This window comes from Bos javanicus, chromosome 13 (genome assembly GCF_032452875.1).
Source record: "Bos javanicus breed banteng chromosome 13, ARS-OSU_banteng_1.0, whole genome shotgun sequence".
Classification (NCBI taxonomy): domain Eukaryota; kingdom Metazoa; phylum Chordata; class Mammalia; order Artiodactyla; family Bovidae; genus Bos; species Bos javanicus.
The window spans coordinates 11517678-11543128 of NC_083880.1; the positions used below are offsets into that span (position 1 = coordinate 11517678).

The 25451-nt window shown below is 44.5% G+C and overlaps 1 protein-coding gene across 2 annotated transcripts in view; it reads right to left on the reverse strand.

The window, feature by feature from the left end:
• CAMK1D (calcium/calmodulin dependent protein kinase ID) overlaps positions 1-25451 on the reverse strand; it is a 401474-nt gene that overhangs the window by 231988 nt on the left and 144035 nt on the right. For both annotated transcript variants that reach the window (XM_061435695.1, XM_061435696.1), the window contains exon 2: positions 8626-8757. In XM_061435695.1, the coding sequence (XP_061291679.1) occupies positions 8626-8757 (132 nt within the window). The remainder of the gene's footprint in view (positions 1-8625; positions 8758-25451) is intronic.

Below are 25451 nucleotides of genomic sequence, written 5' to 3' on the forward strand. Positions count from 1 at the left end.
AAGTCTTTCAGGTTGCTAAGGATCCTCCAATATAAGCTTTTCTGATTTTTTTTGAAATATCAGATAAGATATGTATGTATATATGTGTACACACACACACACTTATGTTGGAATCATTTAAATGAAATTTATATGAATCATTAGCTAAGTAAGTTGACTGGAGAAGAGAGAAAACACTTGCCAAGATAATAATAATTTAGAGGAATTTAAACCACCAACTAATCCACACAAGGGTTGAACTGCCCAAGCACACAGTCAGATTAGATGACAGGGAGACAGCACATGGAAATAAGCATGCAAATCACTAACACTGTTTTTAAAAGTGTGATAAAACACAATGTTTCTTCAAATACTCTAAATATCTACAGAGTCATATATATATAGTATAAAAGGTGGCAGGAACAGCCAGACTAGATTAAGTCAACTCTGTTGCTGTAGAAGAATCATCTTCCCCTCAAACCTGGCTCGTCTTCTAGAAGGCTCCCTGCCCCCACTGGCTGATGGAAAGCCCATGGAAATCAGCAGAGGTTTCTTCCCTGCTCTAGTCTCTACTGAGTCAGCACCTGCAGCCAGCGTTTCTAACCCTCCTTATCACCCGAATCCCCTCACACACTCCTCCCCTCGATGCTCCCCACCTTGCTTTTAGTTCTGGGCTGGACTCTGGAAATCCATGGTCTTAGGAAGAGGACCTCACAGGCACAGTCAGGGGGGACAGAGGTAAGCCTGGTGCCGTGGGGGTCTCAGAGGGAAGGGCACCCCAGGGCGGGACAATTGGGGGAAACCCTGAAGAAGAGGGTGTCTCAAACTGAGGCTCAGCCCACTGAAGCAGAAAGGAAAGAGGAGAGGCAGGGGTCTGGATCATTTATGCAGGAGTCATCTGTGCCTTTTGGAGGAATGAACTTGAACTTGGAGGGTGGGGAGGTGAAAGCTGCTGATGTTAAAGTGGAGGGGAGGGTGCTGTTTACCAAGGAGTCTGGATCCCATCAAGCAAGTGACTTCACAGAATTAAGGTGGAGAGGGTCAACAGCAGATGTGCAATTAAAATCTCATGTGCATAGAACTGGAAGGAGGCATTAAGAAAGAGTCTGTCTGATCATGAGAGCCACACTTCACATGGTACTTGGGAAGCAGAAAACGCACGCAGGGAGACACTCCAGAGGTTCATGGTCCCTGGAGAGATAAACCACCGTTCCTGGCCAGACTAGTCTGAATATCCCTGTTGCAGCAAGGAACACCACCAATTCTAGTCTCCTCCTATTCACAGCAATACCCAAGAAATTGATAGAACTCATAAAAATTCACTGCTCCTGGATCTCAAGTCAAATTTTTTAAATGTTCCTGGATTATCTGCCTTGGACAAAAAGCACCATGGGAAAGCCACTGGGAAGCATCACATGTATCCTCTTTTGGCTGTACAGTCACGTTGGCACGAGGCCAATTTTATTTCTTATACACATGCCTACCGTTAGGATGAAATAAACGATGACCAGCAAATAGTGGTTTGGACAAAGCTGAGTTTACAGTCAGATCCACAAGGCTAGAAGAAACGGAGAAGTGAAGTACAGAGTTAAAGAGGAGAAAGTGCACCAAATTTGACAAGATTCCAAGGTCGGTCTCCAATAGGGCCAGATGGACTAGCGTTGGCTCTTACATATGTTTGATGCTTTCATTAAGCCTGGAGTGAACAGGTCCAAGAAGGGCTGTGTCACCTTTCCAACGCGACTAGAGTCCTGCAGCTGATACACCCGCCTGTGCACGCTCCAAGCTTGACAAGATTGTGACTTTAATCATAGCCACATGGAACAAAAATAACCACCACCAAATAACCGAACCACATCCCTCACCCTGTTTTGTTGGAATTACACAGTTTTTCCCAAATTAAGGGAACTTTCAGCAAAAGTTTTTCAGGGTAGTAAAGGGTTCCAGGATCATAACAGAGAGAGAGCCACCTCCCTATTTGTTATCACATGGCCTCCAGACATTCCGTTTCACACTTCCTGCCTGTGTCCTTAATTCTGAGAGTATGTTTCCACAGGAAAGGTCGCTCCGTGCCGGAACACCATCTTCTAGGCAGATTAGATCCTTAAAAAGTTGTATTGGTGCCTGAGAAACTCAAGTATCAGCTTTACCACCTTGGCCATTTTCCGTCACTGGAGAAGTGGTTTTGTTCACTCTGAATCGATGAATTTCTATTAAAGTGTCTGTTTCTCTGACACACACAATAAACCGGCACTTGGCAGTGATTTAAAGAAGCAAACGGGCCAGCTTGCCGTCAGAACAAAGCTGCAGGAGCAGAAGCAAGCCAGATTTCAATGAGTTAATTTACAGAAAAGCCTTTCTCTGAAGGCTAATACTTAATTCAAAACCAGCTGTCTTCTCCTTTGGGGGCTCAAGCTGCTTGCCTTGCCTCTAGTTAGTCTGTGCCGAGAGAAACGTGTCTAGTCCAAGAGAGCCAGGGAATGAAGCTCCTGTAAGGAGTGCTCAGGCCTCCGGAGCCTGGCTGTGGTGCTGACTCACGCTCTCCCAGGAAGACAGCCTCACCGCCCTGTCCGCGATCCATCCTTGACCTTGGCCATAGCAGATCCTGGGCTTTGGTGTCTGCTGCCTTCAGCAGCCCTGATTCCCTTTGAATGGCAGGCTTGCCAGTGAGAGTCCTGCTGACTTGACCAAGCCTTATGCCAGCCTCTCCAGTCTGGGAATGGCCATTACTGCCCCTACAACCCGGCCACCCTCGAACAGCCAGGTTCTCACTCCTGAATCCAGCTAGTGGCTGGTGCCTGCGCCCCACTGAGTGGGATAACAGGGTCGAGTCAATTCCCCTCCAAGGATGAAATCCAGCTCTTCAAGAGGGACCACATTTGAGTTTGCTCCACTAAACAAGCCCTCACACCTAAAGGAAGCATCATCTGGTAGGTGTGTGCGTGCACACATACACGCATGTTTACATCTGGTGTGTGTGTGCACGCACATATATGCATGTTTACATCTGGTGTGTGTGTGTGCGCGCGTGCATATGTGCATGTTTATGTCTGGTGTGTGTGTGCGTGTGTATGTGCACATATATGCATGTTTACACATTTCTCCATACTGCTGGGCACATGAAGAGCATCTTCATCCCCCTGGCAGGTGAGACCATGAGGCCAAAGCCTTTGAGCAGCTCTTCTCAACACTGACTTGGCTGCATGTAAGAGTCCTGAGACGGAGATGGGGTGCTTTTTAAAATTTCCCAGTAGCCACCATAACCTCCAATTCTATCTCAATTGGTCAGGCTGGAGCCTGGGCGTCAGGATGTTTGCAAAAGATTCCTGGGTGATTTTAAAGTGCCATCAGGGTTGAGAAACACTGATTTAGAGGGAAAAAGGCAGAGACCCTGAGCTGAGACTCCCCAGTGTATCCACGATGAAGTACTTGCAGTTTAAAAGCAATTCCTACCCAGGCGAGAATTCTCCCCCAAGAAAGATCATCTCTGCAGCCAATAAAGTAACCATTAGAACAGCATGGAATCCTGGGGCCATGTTTCATGAGTACAGTAACTCTTGAAACAGTCCAAGCCTTGGTAACCCCAACTATTAGGAAAAGGGTTACTCTGAAGACATCGGTTTTGCTTCTCTCGTCTCCTATATTCCATCTCTATGCATTCCCTTCATCTGTCATTTCAGTGCAGGCTGTTCGTATATTTTCCTTTCTACTTCTCCATAAATGCTTTATGTGTTGCCTTGAAATTAGATTTGAGCACTGCCTGCCCTCTAAGTAAATAATACCACGGAAACGATAAGCTCCATAATCCAGTGGTAACACTAACATTGTGATATTCCATAATGCAGAGAACACGCCCTTCACAGGACCTGAGCTAACCATTCCTCCAGGGAAGGCTGGTGCTGAGCCATACAGACCCTGCCTCCTGCCGGTCAGACAGAATCCCTCGATGTCACATAGCAACTGCCTACCATGACGCCTGCCTCTTTTTATTCCCTCTGAGCTTGGTTTAACATCCACTTATCAAGTAGGAGATTCATTTTGGGACTATTTTCAGGGCAAGAATAGAGACATCCTTAAGGATATATTAGCTACATTACTTTAATCCAATGAAAATCATAAATCTCTCACCCTGCAATAAACTCAGCACAGAGGAGGGCAAGCAGTCTCCCAGATGGGCCTCCTTAGATGAAAAACAGCCTGAAAATATAACAATGACCAGGGTATATGACAGAATTTGGAATAATGCAGGCCTCTTTGGAACCCTATTTTCAAGGATTTAGTTACAGAGGACCAAAGGATTTTTTAACACGTGGTTTCAGACAAATTTAACATTCAGCAAGCCCAGGTCACGGCTGGGCTTCAGATCTCCATCATCAACCTGCCATCCCCCAAGACCAGCATGTCTGAATCAGAACTCACCACCTCCCTCCTGCTCCTGGATTTCTGATCTCAGTTAACAAGGTCATCATCCATCCACCCACCTAACCAATCAGAAGCCTGGAAGTTATCCTAGACTCAACTCTCCCCTCAACTGTCTCCCAACTCCTCCCCAATCTCTAAGTCCTGGAGATTCCATTTTGCCTCTTGCATCCCAGCGCATAGATCTGATTTTAATGCACTGCCGTGCCTCCAATGGCTGCCTAACTGCTTCCCCGTATAGTAAATCTTGCCCCACTTTCTTCGATCTGTGACAATAATCTTTACGAAACAATCCTGATCACGTTGCTCTTTCCATTAAAACACTTCAAGGCTCCCCGCTGTCTGCAGGATAAAGTGGGGATATACAGCATCCCATGATCCAACCTCCCCAACCTCAGGGCCCTCACATCTCACCTGGGACCCTCCGCCTGGTCCACTGGGCTCCGTGGAGTTCCCAGCACACCAGCTCGCCTCCCATCTCCTTTCCTCTGTTTACCCCGCCTCCTCCTGATTGGAATATCCCTCTGCCCTTCTTCCCTTAGCAAACTATACTCACTGTCTAGACGCACCTCCTCCAGGAAGCCTTCTCTCACACCCAACCCCAAAGGGAGAAATGGGAAGCCCCTATCTTAAATCCCTGGTAAGACCTCTCATACAGTATCTACAATGTCATTGCACTTACCTAGCTCCTGGAAGACAAGGATTGTATCTTGGATTTTCAATCTCAGCACCTAGCAGTGCCAACTGATGCACAGGAATTTCACAAACATCAGTGAAATGAATGAATGCTTCAATGGTGGCTCTTGATAGCAGTTCCAAAACTATCTTTTCTACAACTAATATATTATACTTTGCTTTCGACTGCTTATGACATGTGACAGCCTCTTATTCTACTTGTAAATCATTCACAGGGACCAAAACCCATATAGGAGATATAGCCCATTTTATCCCCTGAGAAATCACTGGTTTTCCATTCCTCAAAGAAGGGTCACACTTCAAGGCACCCCAGTAGCAGAGACTGAGAACTATCAAAATAAGTGATTCCCAATCCCTGGTCCTCCCTTGCTTGAACCGCCCTGTTGCTGGAAGTGCGTATCATTTGAGGGAGCCACAGGGTGGAGGCACTACTTACGGCAGAAAGACCAAGACACGAGCCAAGACTGGTTTATGAAGTTTGCATCTGCTGCCCTTGCCCAAGGAGACAGAAAATATCACCAAAAATAAAACCTGACCTCCTTGGTTTTGTGGCTTCTAAGCTCATGAGGGAGACACCCAAAATAAAGACACCCATCGCTGATTCAGCAACAGGCAGCCCTTGTGCCCAAGGCAGAACCTCTGGAAGGCTCTGAGCCCACCCAGATTTCCATCTAAAATGCCAAATATCTGCAACGTGGCTGCAACTTAATACACAGCCAAATCCCTCTTCTCCGGGTGCTGATTTCACATTGGAAAATGGGCAATTTAAATAAGTGTTTCATTAACATAGTGTTTTCCTGCTTGATGCTAATGTACGTAGAGAAATTTGTTTTCCCAAATTCTTTGCCACAGAATTATTTCATGCAGTCCTCACAGGAAAACATGAAACTCTTCAGGTCTCTAAGAGACCAAACAAATAAGAGAAAACGCTTGTAATAAAAAGTACTATCGAGATCCATTTGTTCCAGAACACACGTCACATATGCTGAAAGGACAGGAAGATCCTGACCACCTCGGTGGCGCTGGGCTTGTACTGATGGCAACAAAGCATCGTTCAGTGGGCACAGTTGGTCCCCAAGACACACAAGTGGGAGAGTTTATTCAGCAAAACCCAGACAGTGTGACACTTTGAGACCCAGTAAGGCTTGTTCCCATTCTGTTTCACTTATCTGTACAGGGATTCTTGCTCTGTGCTGATTCCAAATCCCCCAAATTTCAAGGATACTTCTAGCATCTTTTGCTAATAGGAGAGCTTAAAAACTTCATAGCACAATGCTTGGATACACTCCACTCACACAAAAGCAGGTCTCATATAAAAGTTTGTTTCCTCAAACCTTGGGAGACACAGGGGGAATGGCTTGACCGTGAAAATGAGGGGAGAGGCCTCGACACCATGCTAATGGGAGACCATCTTTTGGGAGGATTCAACCACATCAGAACGGTTCTCGGCACCTTTGATCTGGAGGCATTACTCTGACTTAGTTCTGAGATGCTGGGATAGGGCTTCCCAGGTGGCACTAATGGCAAAGAACCCACTTGCCAACGCAGGAGACATAAGAGACCTGGGTTCGATCCCTGGGTCGGGAAGATCCTCTGAAGAAGGGAAAGGCAACCCACTCCAGTATTCTTGCCTGGAGAATCCCATGGACAGAGGAGCCTGGAAGGCTACAGTCCATGGGGTCACAAAGAGTTGGATACAACTGAAGCAACTTAGCACACATGTAAGAAATATACATTTGGTCACTGAGTTGACCAAAATATATTTCTCATATATACATTTGGTCTTGTCCACAGGTCCCAACTTCAGCTCATAAAACTCTTGGAATTTCCTAAGTGTGAGACAAAGGTGCCTTTGTTATGTGAATGAGGTGACTTTTAGAAGCACCAGGCTGGAGGCTATGTGTGTGTGTGTGTGTTAGTCACTCAGTCATGTCTGACTCTTTGCAACCTCATGGACGGTAGCCAGCGAGGCTTCTCTGTCCATGGAATTCTCCAGGCAAGAATACTGGAGTGCGTTGACTTTCCCTTCTCCAGGGGATCTTTCCAACCCAGCAATCAAACCTGGGTCTCCCGGATCGCAGACAGAATCTTTACCATCTGAGCCACCAGGGAAGCCCAGGCCGGAGGCTAGCTGCCAGGAGAATCAACCATGTGACTAGAGGGTTGGGGCTTTCATCCCATCCCCCAGATTTCCAGGGAGAGGAGAGGGGCTGGAGGTTGAATCAGTCACCAATGGCCGATGATTTTATCAATCACAACTATATAATGAAGCCTCCATAAAAGCCCTAAAGGACAAGTTTTTGTCCCTTTTTGGAGAGCTTCCACACTGGGGAACCAGAATGCTTCTGTGTGCCACCCTGGCCTCACGCTTCAGGAGGACAGAAGCCTCTTTGTTTGGGACCCTGCCGTGTGTATCTCTTCATCTGGTTCTTGGTTCACATCCTTTAAGATCCTTTCATAATAATTCGGCCGTTCAGTGAGTAAACGGGTTTTCCTGAGTTCCGCGAGCCATTCTAGCAAACTGATGAATGCCCAGGAAGGGGTCGTGGGAGCCTCTGATTTGCAGTCGGTCAGAAGTACAGGTAACACGCAAGCTTCAGACAGCAGCCTGACGGGGGGTGGTCTTGTGGGACTGAGCCCTTCACCTGCGGGATCGGACTCTGTCTCCAGGTGGACAGTGTCAGAATTGAGTTGAACTCTTGGACACCCTGATGGCAACAGAACTGCTTGCTGGTGAGGGAAAAGCCATGCATGTTGGAACTGGGTCCAGAAACCCCATCCAGGTTCTATTACGTGGGGAGCAAAACCAAACTCAGTGAAGAGGTAAAGCAGGTACCCAGTGAGCTCTGGAACTTGCTGGGTGCCAGGTGCCAGGTGAGTGGCAAGAGCAAGAGGCCCACCAAAGACTGGAAATCACACTGGTGGGGCTGACCTCCCGGGCTGTGCCACATCTGAGCTGCAAGGCAAGGGACAAGTGACTTTCATCTCTGAGCTTCACCTCCTTCTTACAAAATAAAGCACCAACAACAAGAAATCAATAATAGTACTGGGCACAGTGGCAGCTGCCCTTTCACTGACCACGTACTCTGCAGCAGGCACTGCACAGATACTTGCTAAGCACCATCTCACTTAATCCTGAGAACACCCAGGGGATGTTATTAACTCCAGTTTATGGAGGAGGTGCAGAGCTCAGAAACAGCCCAAGGTCACCTAGCTGGAGGGAGTGGCGGGGTCTCAGTTCAAATCCAAGTCCATCTGACTGCTCTGTTCTTTGGAAAGAATAATGACCTCAAATGACTGCCACAAACATTAGGAGATGAAATACAGTATGGAAAGTGCTCTGGACGCCCCATATAAACAGCAGTCAGGATTAACAAGCCCACTCCTCACTGCAGGTCAGCGTCCTGGTCGCCCTCTCTAGCCACTGAGCATGCAGCTCCCTGTAGCCTCCTCCTTCCCTTGCATCAGAGACCCCATCATCTTAGCATGACCCCCGGTGAGGGGGTGGGGAGGCTGTCCTCCTGCACTCACTTTCTCAGGACGGCGATCTCATTCTCAATGCTGCTTTCTTTGCCCTTCAGCGCCTTCTTGGGGATACACTTGACCGCAAAGAGTTTTCCAGTTGCCTTCTCTTCAGCTAAGACCACTTCCGAAAATGCCCCACTGTGAACAAAGAGGGAGAAAAAGAAGCAGATTAGATTGAGAAGATCTGGGGACTCCTGACAGGTCCTTTGATCCCACTTCCAAAATCAAGAGTAATAGCAACAATAAAAATGATCCCTGGTGATTTTTTTTTAAGCCAACCAAACGTCTTTATGCAAAGAGTAAACAGAGGCAAGGGTGACCGCTTGCAAAGGGACACGGGGATGTCCACGTGGGTGTGGCCACCTCCCCCTGTCACCTCCCACTCTGAGAACAACCAAGCAGTGATAATTCAGGAGTTACAGGAATGCTCCAGGAAGGTTCCTGCAGAAAAGATTGCACCCATCTGAAGCTGTCGGCACCCCCAACCCCAAGCAGACAAGAGGGTAATATTCAAATGTCTACATTCCTCCCAGGCCCTTTCAGTCCCAAGAAAATTTCAGAGCACTTCGCAAACCTGTAATTAATTCTCACAGATAGGTAAAAGTGTAATTAATGTGTACAATGTGTGGTATTGACACGGGTTAATTAATTGGTAGGGCTGTGCATGGCTGCAGTGAGCAGCTTATTTCTCTTTTAAGTCAAACAAACAAAAACAAACATGATGCCCTGAGTCAGGGAGACTTTCCTGCCTGAAAACATAAATCTTTCTCTGTGAGGTCAGAGCCCCAAACTGAAAATGTAACCAGAACATTCAGGCCCAGAGATTACCTATCTCCTGAGAGGTGGTCCATGATCCCCAGAGGCTGCCTTGTCCCTCCACCTGCCACCTTCTCTATCTCCAGCAGAAAACCTCTGGGTGCCACTCTCGGGAGGGGACACAACTTCCCTAATGACTCAAACAAAAACAGACACCTTCATTGTCTGCTGCAGATCTCAGTAACATGGGTTTTGTGCAGGCCACAGAAAGTCACTGAGTCATTCTTGGTCTCCAGACTTTCAGGGGCAACTCCTATTTCCTTTGAGAAACACTAAACACAGCTGCTAAACAATTATGATCAGAGACAAGCTCTCCTGCATCAAAAGAAGCTACTAGAAGGACCAATGTCATCCCAACACTGGTGCCTTGGGGCCTTTGTTCTTCAGTCAACGTCAAAGAGATGCCTAAGCAATGGATGAATGGATAAAGAAGATGGGGTACATATACACAGTGGAACACTACTCAGCCACAGAAAAGAGCAAAATAATGCCATTTGCAGCAACAGAGATGGACCTAGAGATCATCATACTGAGTGAAGCAAGTCAGACAGAGAAAGACTCACATCACGTGATACTGCTTAGTGTGAAATCTGAAAAAAATGCACAAATGAACCTATTTACAAAAGAGAAAGAGTCACAGATGTAGAAAACTTGTGGTTACCAAGGGGGAAAAGGGGGCATGGGGAAAAACTGGCAGATTGGGACTGACACATATACACGACTATATATAAAACAGATAATACAGACCTTCTGCACAACACAGGGAACTCTACTCAATACTCCGTAATGGCGTTTATGGGAAAAGAATCCAAGAAGAGTGTATACAGGTATATGCTTAACTGATTCACTCTGCTGTGTACCTGAAATTAACACAACACTGTAAACCAACTAAACTCCAATAAAAATTAATTTAAAGAAACAACAGATGCCTAAGCAAGAGCGGACTTTTCTCTCCCCATCCTGTGCCACCTGACAGGGCTAGGCATCTGTCCCGGAGCAAAGACAGACTGATAGACAGATTTTAAGTCCTTTCCAGTGGGAGGAATTCACCACTCAGTGCAATTAACTGTGAGTCTTCGGGGCAAGTGCTCCTCCTGAACCCCAACTCTTGAGAGAGCAGTCTGTCTTCAAGGCCTGCATCTAATTATAGAAAGCCAAGAGACAGAAGATAGGCAGTCCACGGAAGAACCAAGTGCAATATGTCAGAGCAAAGATCTGCCCACGGTCACGGGCCAAGTCACAGTCTGCCCCACCCTCCACATGCCTGGCATATGCAGACACCGTCTTGACTCCGCCAGAACAGCAATTAGGAAACGGAAATACATAAAACCCAGGGCAGATTTATCAGAGTGATATATGGTATTAGACATTCCCAGTGGCATTTGGTCACTGCCAATGGCTTTCATCCAAAAAAGCCAATTCATAACAACTTGAGGGACTCCTCCACCCAGCAGCTGCTCTTCCTGCTCGTGTGTGCCTGGGGATGAACTGAGGTGAATTCTCCTCCCAGTGAGGGTTCCTAGGCAGAAGGAATGTGAAGGGTTACGGACTCGCTCCCGGGGAAAGGGGGGATGGGAGGGATTGGGATTGACACAAATATACTACTGATGCTATATATAAAGCAGATAGCTAAGGGGAACCTGCTGTGCAGCACAGCGAACTCTTCTCGGTGCTCTGTGGTAGCCTAAATGGGGAGGAAATTCAAAACAGAGGGGATGTATGTATACATATGTGTGCTAAGTCACTTCTGTCATGTCCGACTCTGCAACCCCATGGACTATAGGCTGCCAGGCTCCTCTGTCCACGGAATTCTCCAGGAAAGAATACTGAAGTGAGTTGCCATGCCCTCCTCCAGGGGATCTTCCCGACTCAGGGATGGAACCCGTGTCTCTTAGGTCTCCTGCTTGGGCAGGCGGGTTCTTTACCACTAGCGCCACCTGGGAAGCCCATGTATATGTATAGCTGTACAGCCGAAACTAACACAGCTTGGTAAAGGAACTCGAATAAAAATTGATTCTTAAAAAATGGTTATGTTGGAAAAATTTGATAAGCCTTTTCACTCATTACCTCTCTAAAGGAGAAAGAAGTTATATGAATAACTGGAGGCACTGGATGTTACATACCACTTGACATTTACAAAGTGCTTTGGCCCATTTCAATGAATCCAATTCATACGGCAACCCAAGAAGTACACAGGAAGTTACTGTCCTCTGTTTTGCAGAGGAAGATACTGAGGCCCAGGTGATAAGGGTCAAAAAGGAAAACGCAGGTTTCCTAACCTTCCCCAGGTCCTTTTCAAGACACTCTGCTAGGCTGCTAGCAGGGAGCCTGCCCCACAAGAGGGGAGGGTCAGACACTGCCTTTCGGTGAGCTGTCTCCTGTCCTCCCGCCCCGAGGGTGCAAACCCACCTCACGGCCTCGCTGAGCCAAATGGTGTGCATCTATCCAGCTTTAAGCTTTCCAAAGACCGAGCTCACTGGTCTTCAGGGGATATAAGATAAGCATAAATTGCTATTGTTCCTACAATAAACATAAATCACTGGAAGACACTTTCCCATTCCAAGAAAGCTAATTAAAAATATCAGAAGCAGAAACTCCTGAATGAAGAGTGGGGGCACTTTCAGTGTAATTACACAACAAAGTCAGGCATGTGTCTGCTTGTGTGCAGTAGGGGGGAAGGAGAGGGAGACAGGGAGAGAGAGGAAGGCTGGCAAGGGGCTGGTCACAGGAAGGAAGACAGCAAGAAAAATGATCTGAGAGCCAGAAAGTCTCCAGACAACCCAGGGAAATAAATTCCTAAGAACGCAAGTAGGGACTGAGAGTTACCAAGTTATACAAAATACAGGGAGGTCAGAGCAGGTCGCGCTCCACAGCTGTAAGATACAAGTGCTGGGCATTTCATACTGGGCGGGAGAGCCTTCCAGCCAGACTGAGCCACACCTGAAGCTTGAACTGGTGGTCTGTGTGGGGGCCGCTCCTGGCTGGCACCCCCTTGTCCTCCCTCCATGATCTGACTCCTCCTTTTGTCACCCTTGACTAGAACCAGGAGCGCTGGCCACTGGGAGGTGGCAAGGGTCGACCAAGTGCTAACCCAGGGCTCTCCTGCTCCTCATCCTATTGGTCTCTTGTGTGACCTCTGACGGCGGTAGCCTCCTTCCTAAAACTCCCTCCTTCCTGGTTCTATGACAGCTCTCTCCTCCCATCTATACATCCAACTTCTCTCAGGGCCACCTGTTCCTCCTCTTATCAAATGTCAGCGATCCCCTAAGTCCCATCCTCAGCCCAGCCTTTATCCTAGTCTACGCCCTCCCCTGGAAAATCTGGGGGTGTTTCCTGTTTCCACACCACCACCTATCTCCTCATGGCCCCCTAACCTTGATCTAAATTGTAACCTCCCTCATCTCATCTCATGTGCAAATCTCATCTTTCCAGCTGCCCACTAGGGTCCTAGTATCTTCTTCCCCAAACTTCTATCTCTTATACCCACTCTCATTTCTGTAGATCTAGGAAACCAGCCTAGAACTCAACCTCATTTTTTTTTTAATTTTATTTTTAAACTTTACATAATTTTATTAGTTTTGCCAAATATCAAAATGAATCCGCCACAGGTATACATGTGTTCCCCATCCTGAACCCTCCTCCCTCCTCCCTCCCCATACCATCCCTCTGGGTTGTCCCAGTGCACTAGCCCCAAGCATGCAGTATCGTGCATCGAACCTGGACTGGCATCTCATTTCATACATGATATTTTACATGTTTCAATGCCATTCTCCCAAATCTTCCCACCCTCTCCCTCTCCCATAGAGTCCATAAGACTGTTCTATACATCAGTGTCTCTTTTGCTGTCTCGTACACAGGGTTATTGTTACCATCTTTCTAAATTCCATATATATGCCTTATTATACTGTATTGGTGTTTTTCCTTCTGGCTTACTTCACTCTGTATAATAGGCTCCAGTTTCATCCATCTCATTAGAACTGATTCAAATGTTTTCTTTTTAATGGGTGAGTAATACTCCATTGTGTATATGTACCACTGCTTTCTTTATCCATTCATCTGCTGATGGACATCTAGGTTGCTTCCATGGCCTGGCTATTATAAACAGTGCTGCGATGAACATTGGGGTACACGTGTCTCTTTCCCTTCTGGTTTCCTCAGTGTGTATGCCAAGCAGTGGGATTGCTGGATCATAAGGCAGTTCTATTTCCAGTTTTTTAAGGAATCTCCACACTGTTCTCCATAGTGGCTGTACTAGTTTGCATTCCTACCAACAGTGTAAAAGGGTTCCCTTTTCTCCACACCCTCTCCAACATTTATTATTTGTAAACTTTTGGATCGCAGCCATTCTGACTGGTGTGAAATGGTACCTCATAGTGGTTTTGATTTGCATTTCTCTGATAATGAGTGATGTTGAGCATCTTTTCATGTGTTTGTTAGCCCTCTGTATGTCTTCTTTGGAGAAATGTCTATTTAGTTCTTTGGCCCATTTTTTGATTGGGTCATTTATTTTTCTGGAGTTGAGCCGGAGGAGTTGCTTGTATATTTTTGAGATTAGTTGTTTGTCAGTTGCTTCATTTGCTATTATTTTCTCCCATTCTGAAGGCTGTCTTTTCACCTTGCTAATAGTTTCCTTTGATGTGCAGAAGCTTTTAAGGTTAATTAGGTCCCATTTGTTTATTTTTGCTTTTATTTCCAATATTCTGGGAAGTGGGTCATAAAGGATCCTGCTGTGACGTACGTCAGAGACTGTTTTGCCTATGTTCTCCTCTAGGAGTTTTATAGTTTCTGGTCTTACGTTGAGATCTTTAATCCATTTTGAGTTTATTTTTGTGTATGGTGTTAGAAAGTGTTCTAGTTTCATTCTTTTACAAGTGGTTGACCAGATTTCCCAGCACCACTTGTTAAAGAGATTGTCTTTAATCCATTGTATATTCTTGCCTCCTTTGTCAAAGATAAGGTGTCCATATGTGCATGGATTTATCTCTGGGCTTTCTATTTTGTTCCATTGATCTATATTTCTGTCTTTGTGCCAGTACCATACTGTCTTGATAACTGTGGCTTTGTAGTAGAGCAAAAGCCCCAGTCCAGACGGCTTCACAGATGAATTTTACCAAAAATTTAGAGAAGAGCTAACACCTATCCTGTTCAAACTCTTCCAGAAAATTGCAGAGGAAGGTAAACTTCCAAACTCATTCTATGAGGCCACCATCACCCTAATACCAAAACCTGACAAAGATCCCACAAAAAAAGAAAACTACAGGCCAGTATCACTGATGAACATAGATGCAAAAATCCTTAACAGAATTCTAGCAATCAGAATCCAACAACACATTAAAAAGATCATACACCATGACCAAGTGGGCTTTATCCCAGGGATGCAAGGATTCTTCAATATCCGCAAATCAATCAATGTAATACACCACATTAACAAATTGAAAAATAAAAACCATATGATTATCTCAGTAGATGCAGAGAAAGCCTTTGACAAAATTCAACACCCATTTATGATAAAAACTCTCCAGAAAGCAGGAATAGAAGGAACATACCTCAACATAATAAAAGCTATATATGACAAACCCACAGCAAACATTATCCTCAATGGTGAAAAATTGAAAGCATTTCCTCTAAAGTCAGGAACAAGACAAGGGTGCCCACTTTCACCATTACTATTCAACATAATTTTGGAAGTTTTGGCCACAGCAATCAGAGCAGAAAAAGAAATAAAAGGAATCCAAATTGGAAAAGAAGAAGTAAAACTCTCACTATTTGCAGATGACATGATCTGCTACATAGAAAACCTTAAAGACTCCACCAGAAAATTACTAGAACTAATCAATGACTATAGTAAAGTTGCAGGATATAAAATCAACACACAGAAATCCCTTGCATTCCTATACACTAATAATGAAAAAACAGAAAGAGAAATTAAGGAAACAATTCCATTCACCATTGCAACGGAAAGAATAAAATACTTAGGAATATATCTACCTAAAGAAACTAAAGACCTATACATAGAAAACTATAAAACACTGGTGAAAGAAATCAAAGAGGACACTAATAGATGGAGAAATATACCATGTTCATGGATTGGAAGAATCAATATAGTGAAAATGAGTATACTACCCAAAGCAATTTATAGATTCAATGCAATCCCTATCAAGCTACCAACAGTATTCTTCACAGAGCTAGAACAAATAATTTCACAATTTGTATGGAAATACAAAAAACCTCGAATAGCCAAAGCGACCTTGAGAAAGAAGAATGGAACTGGAGGAATCAACCTCATTTCTTTCCCACTTCCACCACCAAGTAGATCCAGGTTTCCACTAACAAGACTCTCAGATGACCATCTGTCTTTCCATCCCTACACCACTGCTTTGAGTTCCAGTTATTCCATTCAGGACTCTCTCCTGGCTCCTCTGGCCTCAGTAAGCCTACTTTCCACCACTGCTGTTGCTGCTGCTGCTAAGTCGCTTCAGTCGTGTCCGACTCTGTGTGACCCCAGAGACAGCAGCCCACCAGGCTCCCCCGTCCCTGGGATTCTCAAGGCAATCACACTATCTTCTACCTATTCCTGGAATTATTTTTCCAAAGCAAAGATCTGATTATGTGACTACCCTACTTAAAACACTGAGGCTTCAAGTCTACACAGCATAAAGGTTAAACTCCTTTGCAAGTTTCCATGGCATTCAATGGGCTTTCTGGTGGCTCAGACGGTAAAGAATCTGCCTGCAATGCAAGAGATCTAGGTTTGATCTCTGAGTTGGAAGATCACCTGGAGAAGGAAATGGCAACCCACTCCAGAATTCTTGCCTGGAGAATTATATGCACAGAGGAGCCTGGCAGGCTACAGTCCATGGGGTTACAAAGAATCAGACACAACTGAGTGACCAATACTTTCACTTCCATGACATTCAAAGCTCTCTGCAATTTGACCCCAACCTGCAAACTCCTCCACCACTAAGCCATCCTCCCCAGCAAAAACATGCCCCACCATGCACGCATCATCTCCACTCAACCACAAAGGTCAGCTGGCATTTCCCAAATACACCCATGTCCTTTCATACCTCTTGAGGTGGGTTCCAGTCCACCCATCTCCTCTCTTTCTTGAATACCATTCCTTTTTCTTTCTGCTTGGCAAAACTCTGTTTATATTTTTAAAGGGCCTAGTTGATATATTTCCTTATCTTTGAAGGCTTTCTTAATTGTCTTCCCAGCAGACAGAATGAGGCCGTCATTCTGAGGCTCACACACTTGACTCACACCTCTATTGCCTTATGCACACATGCCATTTGTGGCCTTTTGTGTGCTTCCCTATATGTGAGCAGAACTCCTAAGTTGTTCTCTTCTGTGTCTCCATTCCTAACAATGTTTGGCACTAAATGATGCCCAAGGCAGTTTGATGATCACCATTACCTGAGGCTCTCCTTGGATTCTCCCCTATGCTGCAGATGCACCAAGTAAATGATGTTCTCCAATGACCTTCCACTCAGTGTAGGGGAAAAATACTGTTCCTTTCCTCCTTTATAATGTAGTCCTCTGAGTTTCTATGCAAGCCTATGCAGAAAGATCCTCAACGGTTTCTCTCGAAGCATACAAATTCTTTGCACCTTTCCAGATATATTTTAAACTGTATGCCTATGTATCTGAATGCTTAAATCATATTCTGCTGCTGCTAAGTCACTTCAGTCGTGTCTGACTCTGTGCAACCCCATAGACGGCAGCCCACCAGGCTCCCCCATCCCTGGGATTCTCCAGGCTAGAACACTGGAGTGGGGTGCCGTTTCCTTCTCCAATGCATGAAAGTGAAAAGTGAAAGTGAAGTTTCTCGTGTCCGACTCTTAGCGACCCCATGGACTGCAGCCTACCAGGCTCCTCCATCCATGGGATTTTCCAGGCAAGAATACTGGAGTGGTGTGCCATTGCCTTCTCTGTAAATCATATTCTACACTTGGATAATCCTGAGGTCACTAATTTGTGAATTTATGGCATGATATTTCTCCCCATAAATCATTATCTTGATTATAGAAGTAAAATTCGTTAGGAAAATGGAGAGGGCAGATTTTTAGATAGGTAAAGGACTTTAGGAAATGCATAATCATGGGGGAAATAAAAATCCCAGGGACTTGAAAATGGTATTTCTTCAAGTTGTGACAAGATACTTCTTTGAGTTTCAAAGAAAACTATTCTATTTTTTAAAAACACAACACATTTCCAATTAAATTAAATCTTTATGATGAATTACTGAAAAGGTGAAAGAAAAAAGTTCTTCATGAAGTGCTAAGTATTTTCATCTCCTGAAGATAAGCTGCACAAATTACAAAAGCTGTATCTTTCCCCCTTTTCTTCCACATTTCAAAGCAAATCACATCATTACCCAGAGGTACACCTTACTCTGATTGTAAGCCAGGCACACTGGAGAAAATAAACAATCTTTTGAGAGCTGAATTTCCAAGACTTGAGGGAAATGTCATATTTTCTATATTGACTAAAGAATTCTAAATGACTCCCCTTGCTTCTAACTTCATAAATAATGGCTCTGAAAAAGACGCTTTGTTTTTGCTTCATCTAGTTAGTTGTAAGAATGGAACTCTGGTGTTGTAATGAGAACTATCCATGCCATAGACTATCCCTGCTATGAAGTTCAGTCAGTGATTGGCACCCAGTCCTCTATGAGTGAAATGATTCCCAACTCGCAACTGACTAATGGAAAAGCAAGCAAAGAAGTGGGTCGGGTTCCACAAAGTCCTTATATTCTTGAGCTCCCTAGAAAAAGCAGCACAAAATCCATGTGCATCAAGGATACCTTGCTTTAAATAGACATTTAAGGGTTTTGTGAATCACAGTTAGACATTTACCTTCCAGGTGTTAAAGAAAACTTCTAGGGCCATTCAGAGCACCTTACCCCCCAGATGTGCTGCAATATATTGAGACTAGAACTCAGAGCACAGCCACACCCACAGATTCACTGGATGACACAACTGCTCACTACCAATTCTGATCATAAAAAGTAAACACAAGAATCTATAGGGAGGAGGGATAAATTAGGAATATGGGATATATACCCACTACATATATATATATATACCACTACATATAAAGTAGATAAACAAGGATTTACTGTATAGCACAGGGAACTATATTCAATATCTTGTAATAATCCATAATGGAAAATCTATAATGAAATACATACACACATATATATGGACAACTGAATCACTTTGCTGTACACTTGAAACTAACACAATATTTTAAATCAACTATACTTCAATTTTTAAAAAAGAGGATCTCTGGATTCTGCTTTCTTGATTTCTATGATCTATAATCTGAAGTTGTTAAGAACAAATATCAGGTAGTACCTAAGAACAGGAGCTGATGTGCCAGCTCCCCTAAGTGCACATAATGTTAAAATAAACTCTTTTCACAAACAAGAGCAATTGCATCACAAAATATACAAACATTTAGTCTCTGACCACCTGCTATGACTTGTATATTTTCGGTGCTCCCCACATGTCCATATGATTGAACTGGTGAAACCTCTAAAAGACACCGCTGATTTTTAAGCAAAATCAGGAATTCCAGAGCTGTCTTTCTGATTCATGAGAGTACACTAAAGTGGCCACTCGATAAAATTATATCCATCCCAAATTAGACCAAGAAATAATCAGATGCTGCTGAAATGATATGCCCTATTAGTTTAGAGCCAGCTATTACTTGTCCATTGAGCTTCCAAGCTTCTGAATCATTCTACATGCAAATCAGATTGGCTGTGTTATTGTCTTTATTAACACCATCACCTCTAGCCCACTGTTACTACTACAACCTGCAACTGGACAGGCAGATGTTACCCCAGGCTCTGGACCGTAAATCTAAAATGTTCTTTTCCACTAAGCCTATTGTTTTTCCCGGTGTCAGGGCCAGGACAATATTAAGGGCTGATGGGGAGGAAAAGAAAAAAATCTAATCAGTAGAAATGAAGTTGGTAATATTTGGCTTGAGACAACAGAGAAACAAACAGGTGCCTTTGAGACCTCTTGTTCCAGAGCAGAATCAATTCTCAAAATAGGAAAACCTATGTGCTCACCCCAATAGTTGTCTTACTGACCCCAGAGAATCCAAACAGATAATAACAGGAGTGGAGTCAGATGGTCTCAGTGTCTAAACTCTCCAGGCAGAAATGAGGCAATTTTAGAAGTGGCAATAACTCTTTCTGGTAGAATCTTCACTTAAATATCTTCACTAATTCATATACCACGAATGACATTGTATGCTAATTCAGTCCAGTGACCTAAAGAAAGACATGCCCGATATGAATAAAGCTCTGACAAGCAAGCAGAGAGAGAAGTCTTAATTCAACAATAAATATGTGTGCACGAAAACTGGCATCTCTTCATTAATAGATATAACATCTATTACTTTAAGTGTGTTTCCTCAAATCCTCCATTTGACAATTACATAGTACTACTCATGATAGTTCACAGCAACGCTTCAGCTAGAAGTAACACAAACTTCCTTTTTTCAAGAAAAAAAAAGTATAACAAGCCCTCATTAATTTTGATCCGTGTCTCACCAGCCAGCTCACATAAGTGACATTTTCTTAACTTTAGTAAGGAAGACTCCCATTAAAAATAGCTATTCTTTTTCACCCAGAAATACCCTCTTCTTCTTCAACTGGCAAATTCCACAATGACTAGCCACCAGATTCTAAAACAGCTTCAAGAGCCATGACAGAAATGTTCTTAAACATTCATCCGATTAGTGTGATTGTTGCCCAGATCACTTCTCATTCTAAGTACATCCCACATCTAAAGCCACTGGAGTGGGCGATGACAACGCTCGTCACAGGGAAAGCTGCAAAACAGCACTGTCTTGCGGGTGGCAACTTGGGTTCCTTAAGGTTCTTCTTGGCGCTAAATCTTTCCAGCTAACTGCTTCACTGATCCAAATGCAGAAGAGAAATAAATTCCAAATGAATGCCTCCTGCCGTATTTTAAAGAACACACTTCATTTAATAGCACAACTTTCCCCTTCACTTCTCTGCTGTGGTCCCATGTCTTCTCTCTGCTCTTGTGAAAGGCTGATTCGGAACTCGAGTGAGTCAGTCATTTTTTCCTCAGCACATCCACAGGGAGCATTCATGGAAGCCTGGTTTTTGGAGGTGATGGCAGAATAAAAGATTCCGTTCTTCTGGGATTACAGAATCTCCTTGTAGCCATGGCTAAAGGGCCGGCAACACTGAAAGGCACGTAAGGTATACTTGTGGGTCACACATGCCTTTGCTGCAAGAACGCCTTTTACTTGGATGATGTGGTGATGACTTGGATGAAACTAAACTCCCAGGATCTTCTCTATGTTCCTTGATCAACCATGCAGACCTAAGAGACCTGCAGCCTTCATAGATCTCCTCTTTGGCCAAGATTTTCCTGACAGAGGTGGCTCTTCAGAATGCCCCGGCCCTTTCTCACTCCCATTTCTCATGGCGGGGTAACCAGACCTAGTGTACATTCATGTCCCGCTGCTAAGAAGATCCAGCATCCCCCTGATGCCAAACCCACAGGCTTCGGAGGGACTGGGAACAAGGGGTGGGCAAAACCATAACCCCTAAGCCAGGAGGGACATTTATGGTTAACCCAGCTGGAGAAGGCGATAGCACCCCACTCCAGTACTCCTGCCCGGAAAATCCCATGGATGGAGGAGCCTGGTAGGCTGCAGTCCATGGGGTCGCTACGAGTCGGACACGACTGAGCGACTTCACTTTCACTTTTCACTTGCATGCACTGGAGAAGGAAATGGCAACCCACTCCAGTGTTCTTGCCTGGAGAATCCCTGGGATGGGGGAGCCTGGTGGGCTGCCATCTATGGGGTCGCACAGAGTCGGACACGACTGAAGCAACTTAGCAGCAGAAGCAGCTGGCCATTCCTCATACGGTCATTTTCACTCACTGGTAGGCTTGTATTTGAAACCCTCTTTTAAGCTTATTTGAATTCTTGCTCAGGGCAGATGCAACAATAGGTAACTTCAAGGGAAATGCCCTTGAGCTCCATGACAACCAAACTTACACAACAAGGTGCCCTTTCATAGGTCTTTCAAGCTCCCCCATTAAAAAATAGAGAGAAAGAGTCCTTATTGCTATAATAATTACTACATTAAAAAGACATTTGGCTGTATCTATTGAAAGAAAACAGGAGGCCTAATAAAACTTGGTTTAAAAAAAACCAATATAAGTTTGAAGTAGCAAAGCACTGTAAATATCCTACATCAAACCTCAGAGCTATTGCAGCTTTTGGTTTGAGACCACCAAAATAAAGCAAATATCACAAAAAAGTCACATGAATTCTTTGGTTTCTCAGTGCGTATAAAAGTTATGCTTATGCTACATTGTAGTCTATTAGGTATACAAGAGCATTACATCTAAAAAAGCAATGCACATGCCTTAGTTTTAAAATATTCACGGCTGAAAAGTGCTAACATCTGAGCCTTCAGTAAGTTGTTGTCTTTTTGCAATAGTGACGTCAAACATCACTGATCACAGATCACCATCACAAACACTCTAATGGTTTAAAAGTTTGAAACATCGTGAGAATTGCCAAAATGTGACACAGACACATGAACTGGGCCAATGCTGTTAGAAAAGGGGCACCAACAAAGCTGCTCAATGCAGGGTTGCCCCAAACCTCCCACTTAGTAGAAAACGCAGTGAAACACAATAAAGTGAAGCAAAAGAAAATGAAGTCTGCTTGTGTCCATCAACAGGAAATTGACGGAGTAAATTACAGCCTAAAAATACAAGGAACTATTATGCAGTCATGTAAAATAATTAAGCAGACTTATGTGGGCTAATATGGAATTGCACCCAAGATACATTGTTAAGTGAAAAAATAAAGGTGTACAGCAGTGTCGTTTGTGTTACTGTTTGCATCACACACACACACACACACAGGCACACATACACACACAATTTCTGAGAAGTCAGACAAGAAGCAAGTAACACTGTTTCTTCCAGGGAGAGTCCTAAGAATGAGGCTTGCTGGAAGACTTCCTTCCCACCCATTTTACGAAGTACCCAGTGTATGTACATGCACTGTTTTTCCATTAAAAGTTATTTAATGAGGTAGAGAAAATTTTGGAAAAAGAGAATAACCAGTAACTATCTATGCAAAATGACTACCCAGCTAGTTAAAGGCTTATACTAGAAGTCCAGTTGGATTAACCAACTAGCTATATGTTATTGACAAAATGTCAGCAACAATCCCATTACAGAGCCAAGTTCACGCTTGTGCTGGGTGGAGACTAGTGGACAAAAGCAGAACAATGTGGCAGATGTTACACGCGAGAGGCGCGTGGGAGGAGGAGAATTTTCCAGGAGACAAGGCTAAGCAATGCTATGTGCGCCCATGTGTGTGTAGAGCTACAAAACACACCCTCTCTGTTCACAGCACTGCAGCAGCCTTCGGTGGACAGAACAGTGCCCCTCTAAAGACGACCACCTTCTAATCCCTGGAGCCTGTGAATATTAGCCTCACGGCAAAAGGGACTTGGCATCTGTGATGAGGTTAAGGGACTTAAAATGGGGAAAGTACCCTGGATTATCTGGGTGGCTCAATGTAATGACAACGGTCCTTACAAGTGGGAGGCAGGAAGGTCAGAATCAGAGAAGGACATGGGGTTCCAGAAGCAGCAGTCAGGGGGCTCCCCTGGTGGTCCAGTGGTTAAGACTCCATGCTCCCAGTGCAGGGGGCCTGTGTCGAATCTCTGGTCAGGGAACTAGAGCCCACATGCATGCATGCTCCAAGTAAGACTGGGGGGTGGCGGGCAGGGAGAGTGGGAGACGAGAGAGAGACGGGAGAGATAGAGAGAGAAAGCAAGGAGCAGTGGTCAGAGTGATGCAAAAGGGGCTGTGAGCTGAGGAACAGAGGCAGCCTCTAGAAGCTAGGAAAAAGAAAGAAGAGGTTTTCCCCAAGGCCCCCCAGAAGGAACGGAGGCCTGCAGCTTCTTGGCTTTCACCCTGTAATACCCACTTCAGAGCTTCTGACCAGACCTAGTAAGTCACTAGGTCTGTGGTAATCTGTCATAGCAGCAATAGGAAACTAATACAAATCTCCAGTATTGGTATTTATCCCCATTTTACAGACAGGAACACTGAACTCATCAAGGTCCAAGAATCTGCCCAAATCTCAAAGCTAGGAACTGGAGGAGCCAGGATTCAAACCCAGGTGTAAGGGTGGAAGAGAAAGCAGCCGCTGGACAGGGAACTTGGAGCCACACTGTGAACATCATAAATGTCAGACGGAAGAGTGTCACTTCGTGCAGCGGGTAGTCAGAAGGCGTGAGGTTCTGAACACACAAGGGAAATGAACAGAGCCGACTGACATTCTCAACCCAGTCCAATGTATCACAGGCAATCTTGCGTGTCTTTTTCATCATTCTGAAAGGAAACAGAGATGGGTCCTCCCTGTCACAGTGATATGATATGGCTTTGCCCTGAGGACGTTCACTGATGGCAAACATTTTCGCATTAGTAGTCCTGAATGGTATAAAAACAATTTTCACGAAGAAAATTCCCTTCTCTTTCTCTTTACTTTAGAGATTGTTCCTAATTGGCTGCATCGCCTTACACTAAGCTGATGAAATGCTCCACACATCTTCCCATCATTGAGCTGCACGTTGAACAGGTTGGAGACAGAACCTGGATGCAGGTTATTCTGTGCTTCCTTATAGGTGCAAAGTTTCGGCCTAGAGAACAATGTTCTTCCCCTAAAAAGATCGGTTATTGTGAAAAGAATGAAGCGTCCCTAACCTAGATTATCACCAACCACCACCACCATCAACATCCTTGTCTATACTGATTACTAAAGAAAAGTGAAAAGTGAAAAGTGAAAGTGAAGTCGTTCAGTCGTGTCCGACTCTGCGACCCCATGGACTGTAGCCCACCAAGCTCCTCTGTCTCTGGGATTCTCCAGGCAAGAATACTGGAGTGGGTTGCCATTTTCTTCTCCAGGAGATCTTCCCAACCCAAGAATTTTACCCGGGTCTCTCGCATTGTAGGCAGACGCTTTACCATCTGAGCCACCAGGGAAGTCCACTGCTTACTAAAGCCTTATTAAAAGCTTACTTTGAAAACTCTTTGCCAACAGTTTTCTAATTCTACCAATAACCCTGTGTGACTGCATCATACCCACATGACATTTGACAAAACGGAAGTTCCAAGAGCTTCAAACTTCTGCTAATCAGTTAATCAACTGACAGTCAAACTCTGGTTTGATGCCAAAGCCATGCTTTTTCATTTATAAAACTATGCCACCTCTTCAGGTAGAGTTAATTTCATAATTCATGAAGGGTAAAGAAGAGGGGGTGGGGTGCAGAGGTTTTCCTCACTCTATTTCATCCCCGAATTGTCCAAATTCTCACCCATACTGTGTCAATGACAATCTGCTTCTAATGGGTAAATTCATTTCTTAACCTGTGAACAGAACCCCAGGAACCCTGGTTTTCTGACACTGTTTATCCATTTAAATCCCAAGGAGCCGAGGCACAAAGTTCTTCCCACCTCCAGGAACCCACACGCTGCAAGAGGAGGGTGGGCGAATTTTTAATTTGGACTTTCTGTCCATGTTCCTAAGCTACTCCTCCAGGTTTTCAAATTAAGCCCCCTCCTTACTGCCTTTATATCTTAATATTCTAAGGCTCATGTTCATTCCTTTCAAAAGTATAAAAACTCAGTAGACTCGAGATCAACCCTGAGGGGGCCCCACCCGCTGAGCCCTTCTCTTCCTAAACTGCCCACACACCCCATTCTTCATCTCCCCATGAAAGGAACCAACTTAATCTTCAAACACAACGGCCAAGTGCTCCATTTCCTGTAGCAGCAGCATCACATTAACATTATCCCAGATCAAAGAAAAGCTCCTACATCCTTCCACAGGCTCTAGCGTCTTGCTAGAAAGCTTTACTTGCTTGTCAACCACAGACACACCAGCTACTAAACAATCTGCTGTGAGGGGCTGATGACATTATC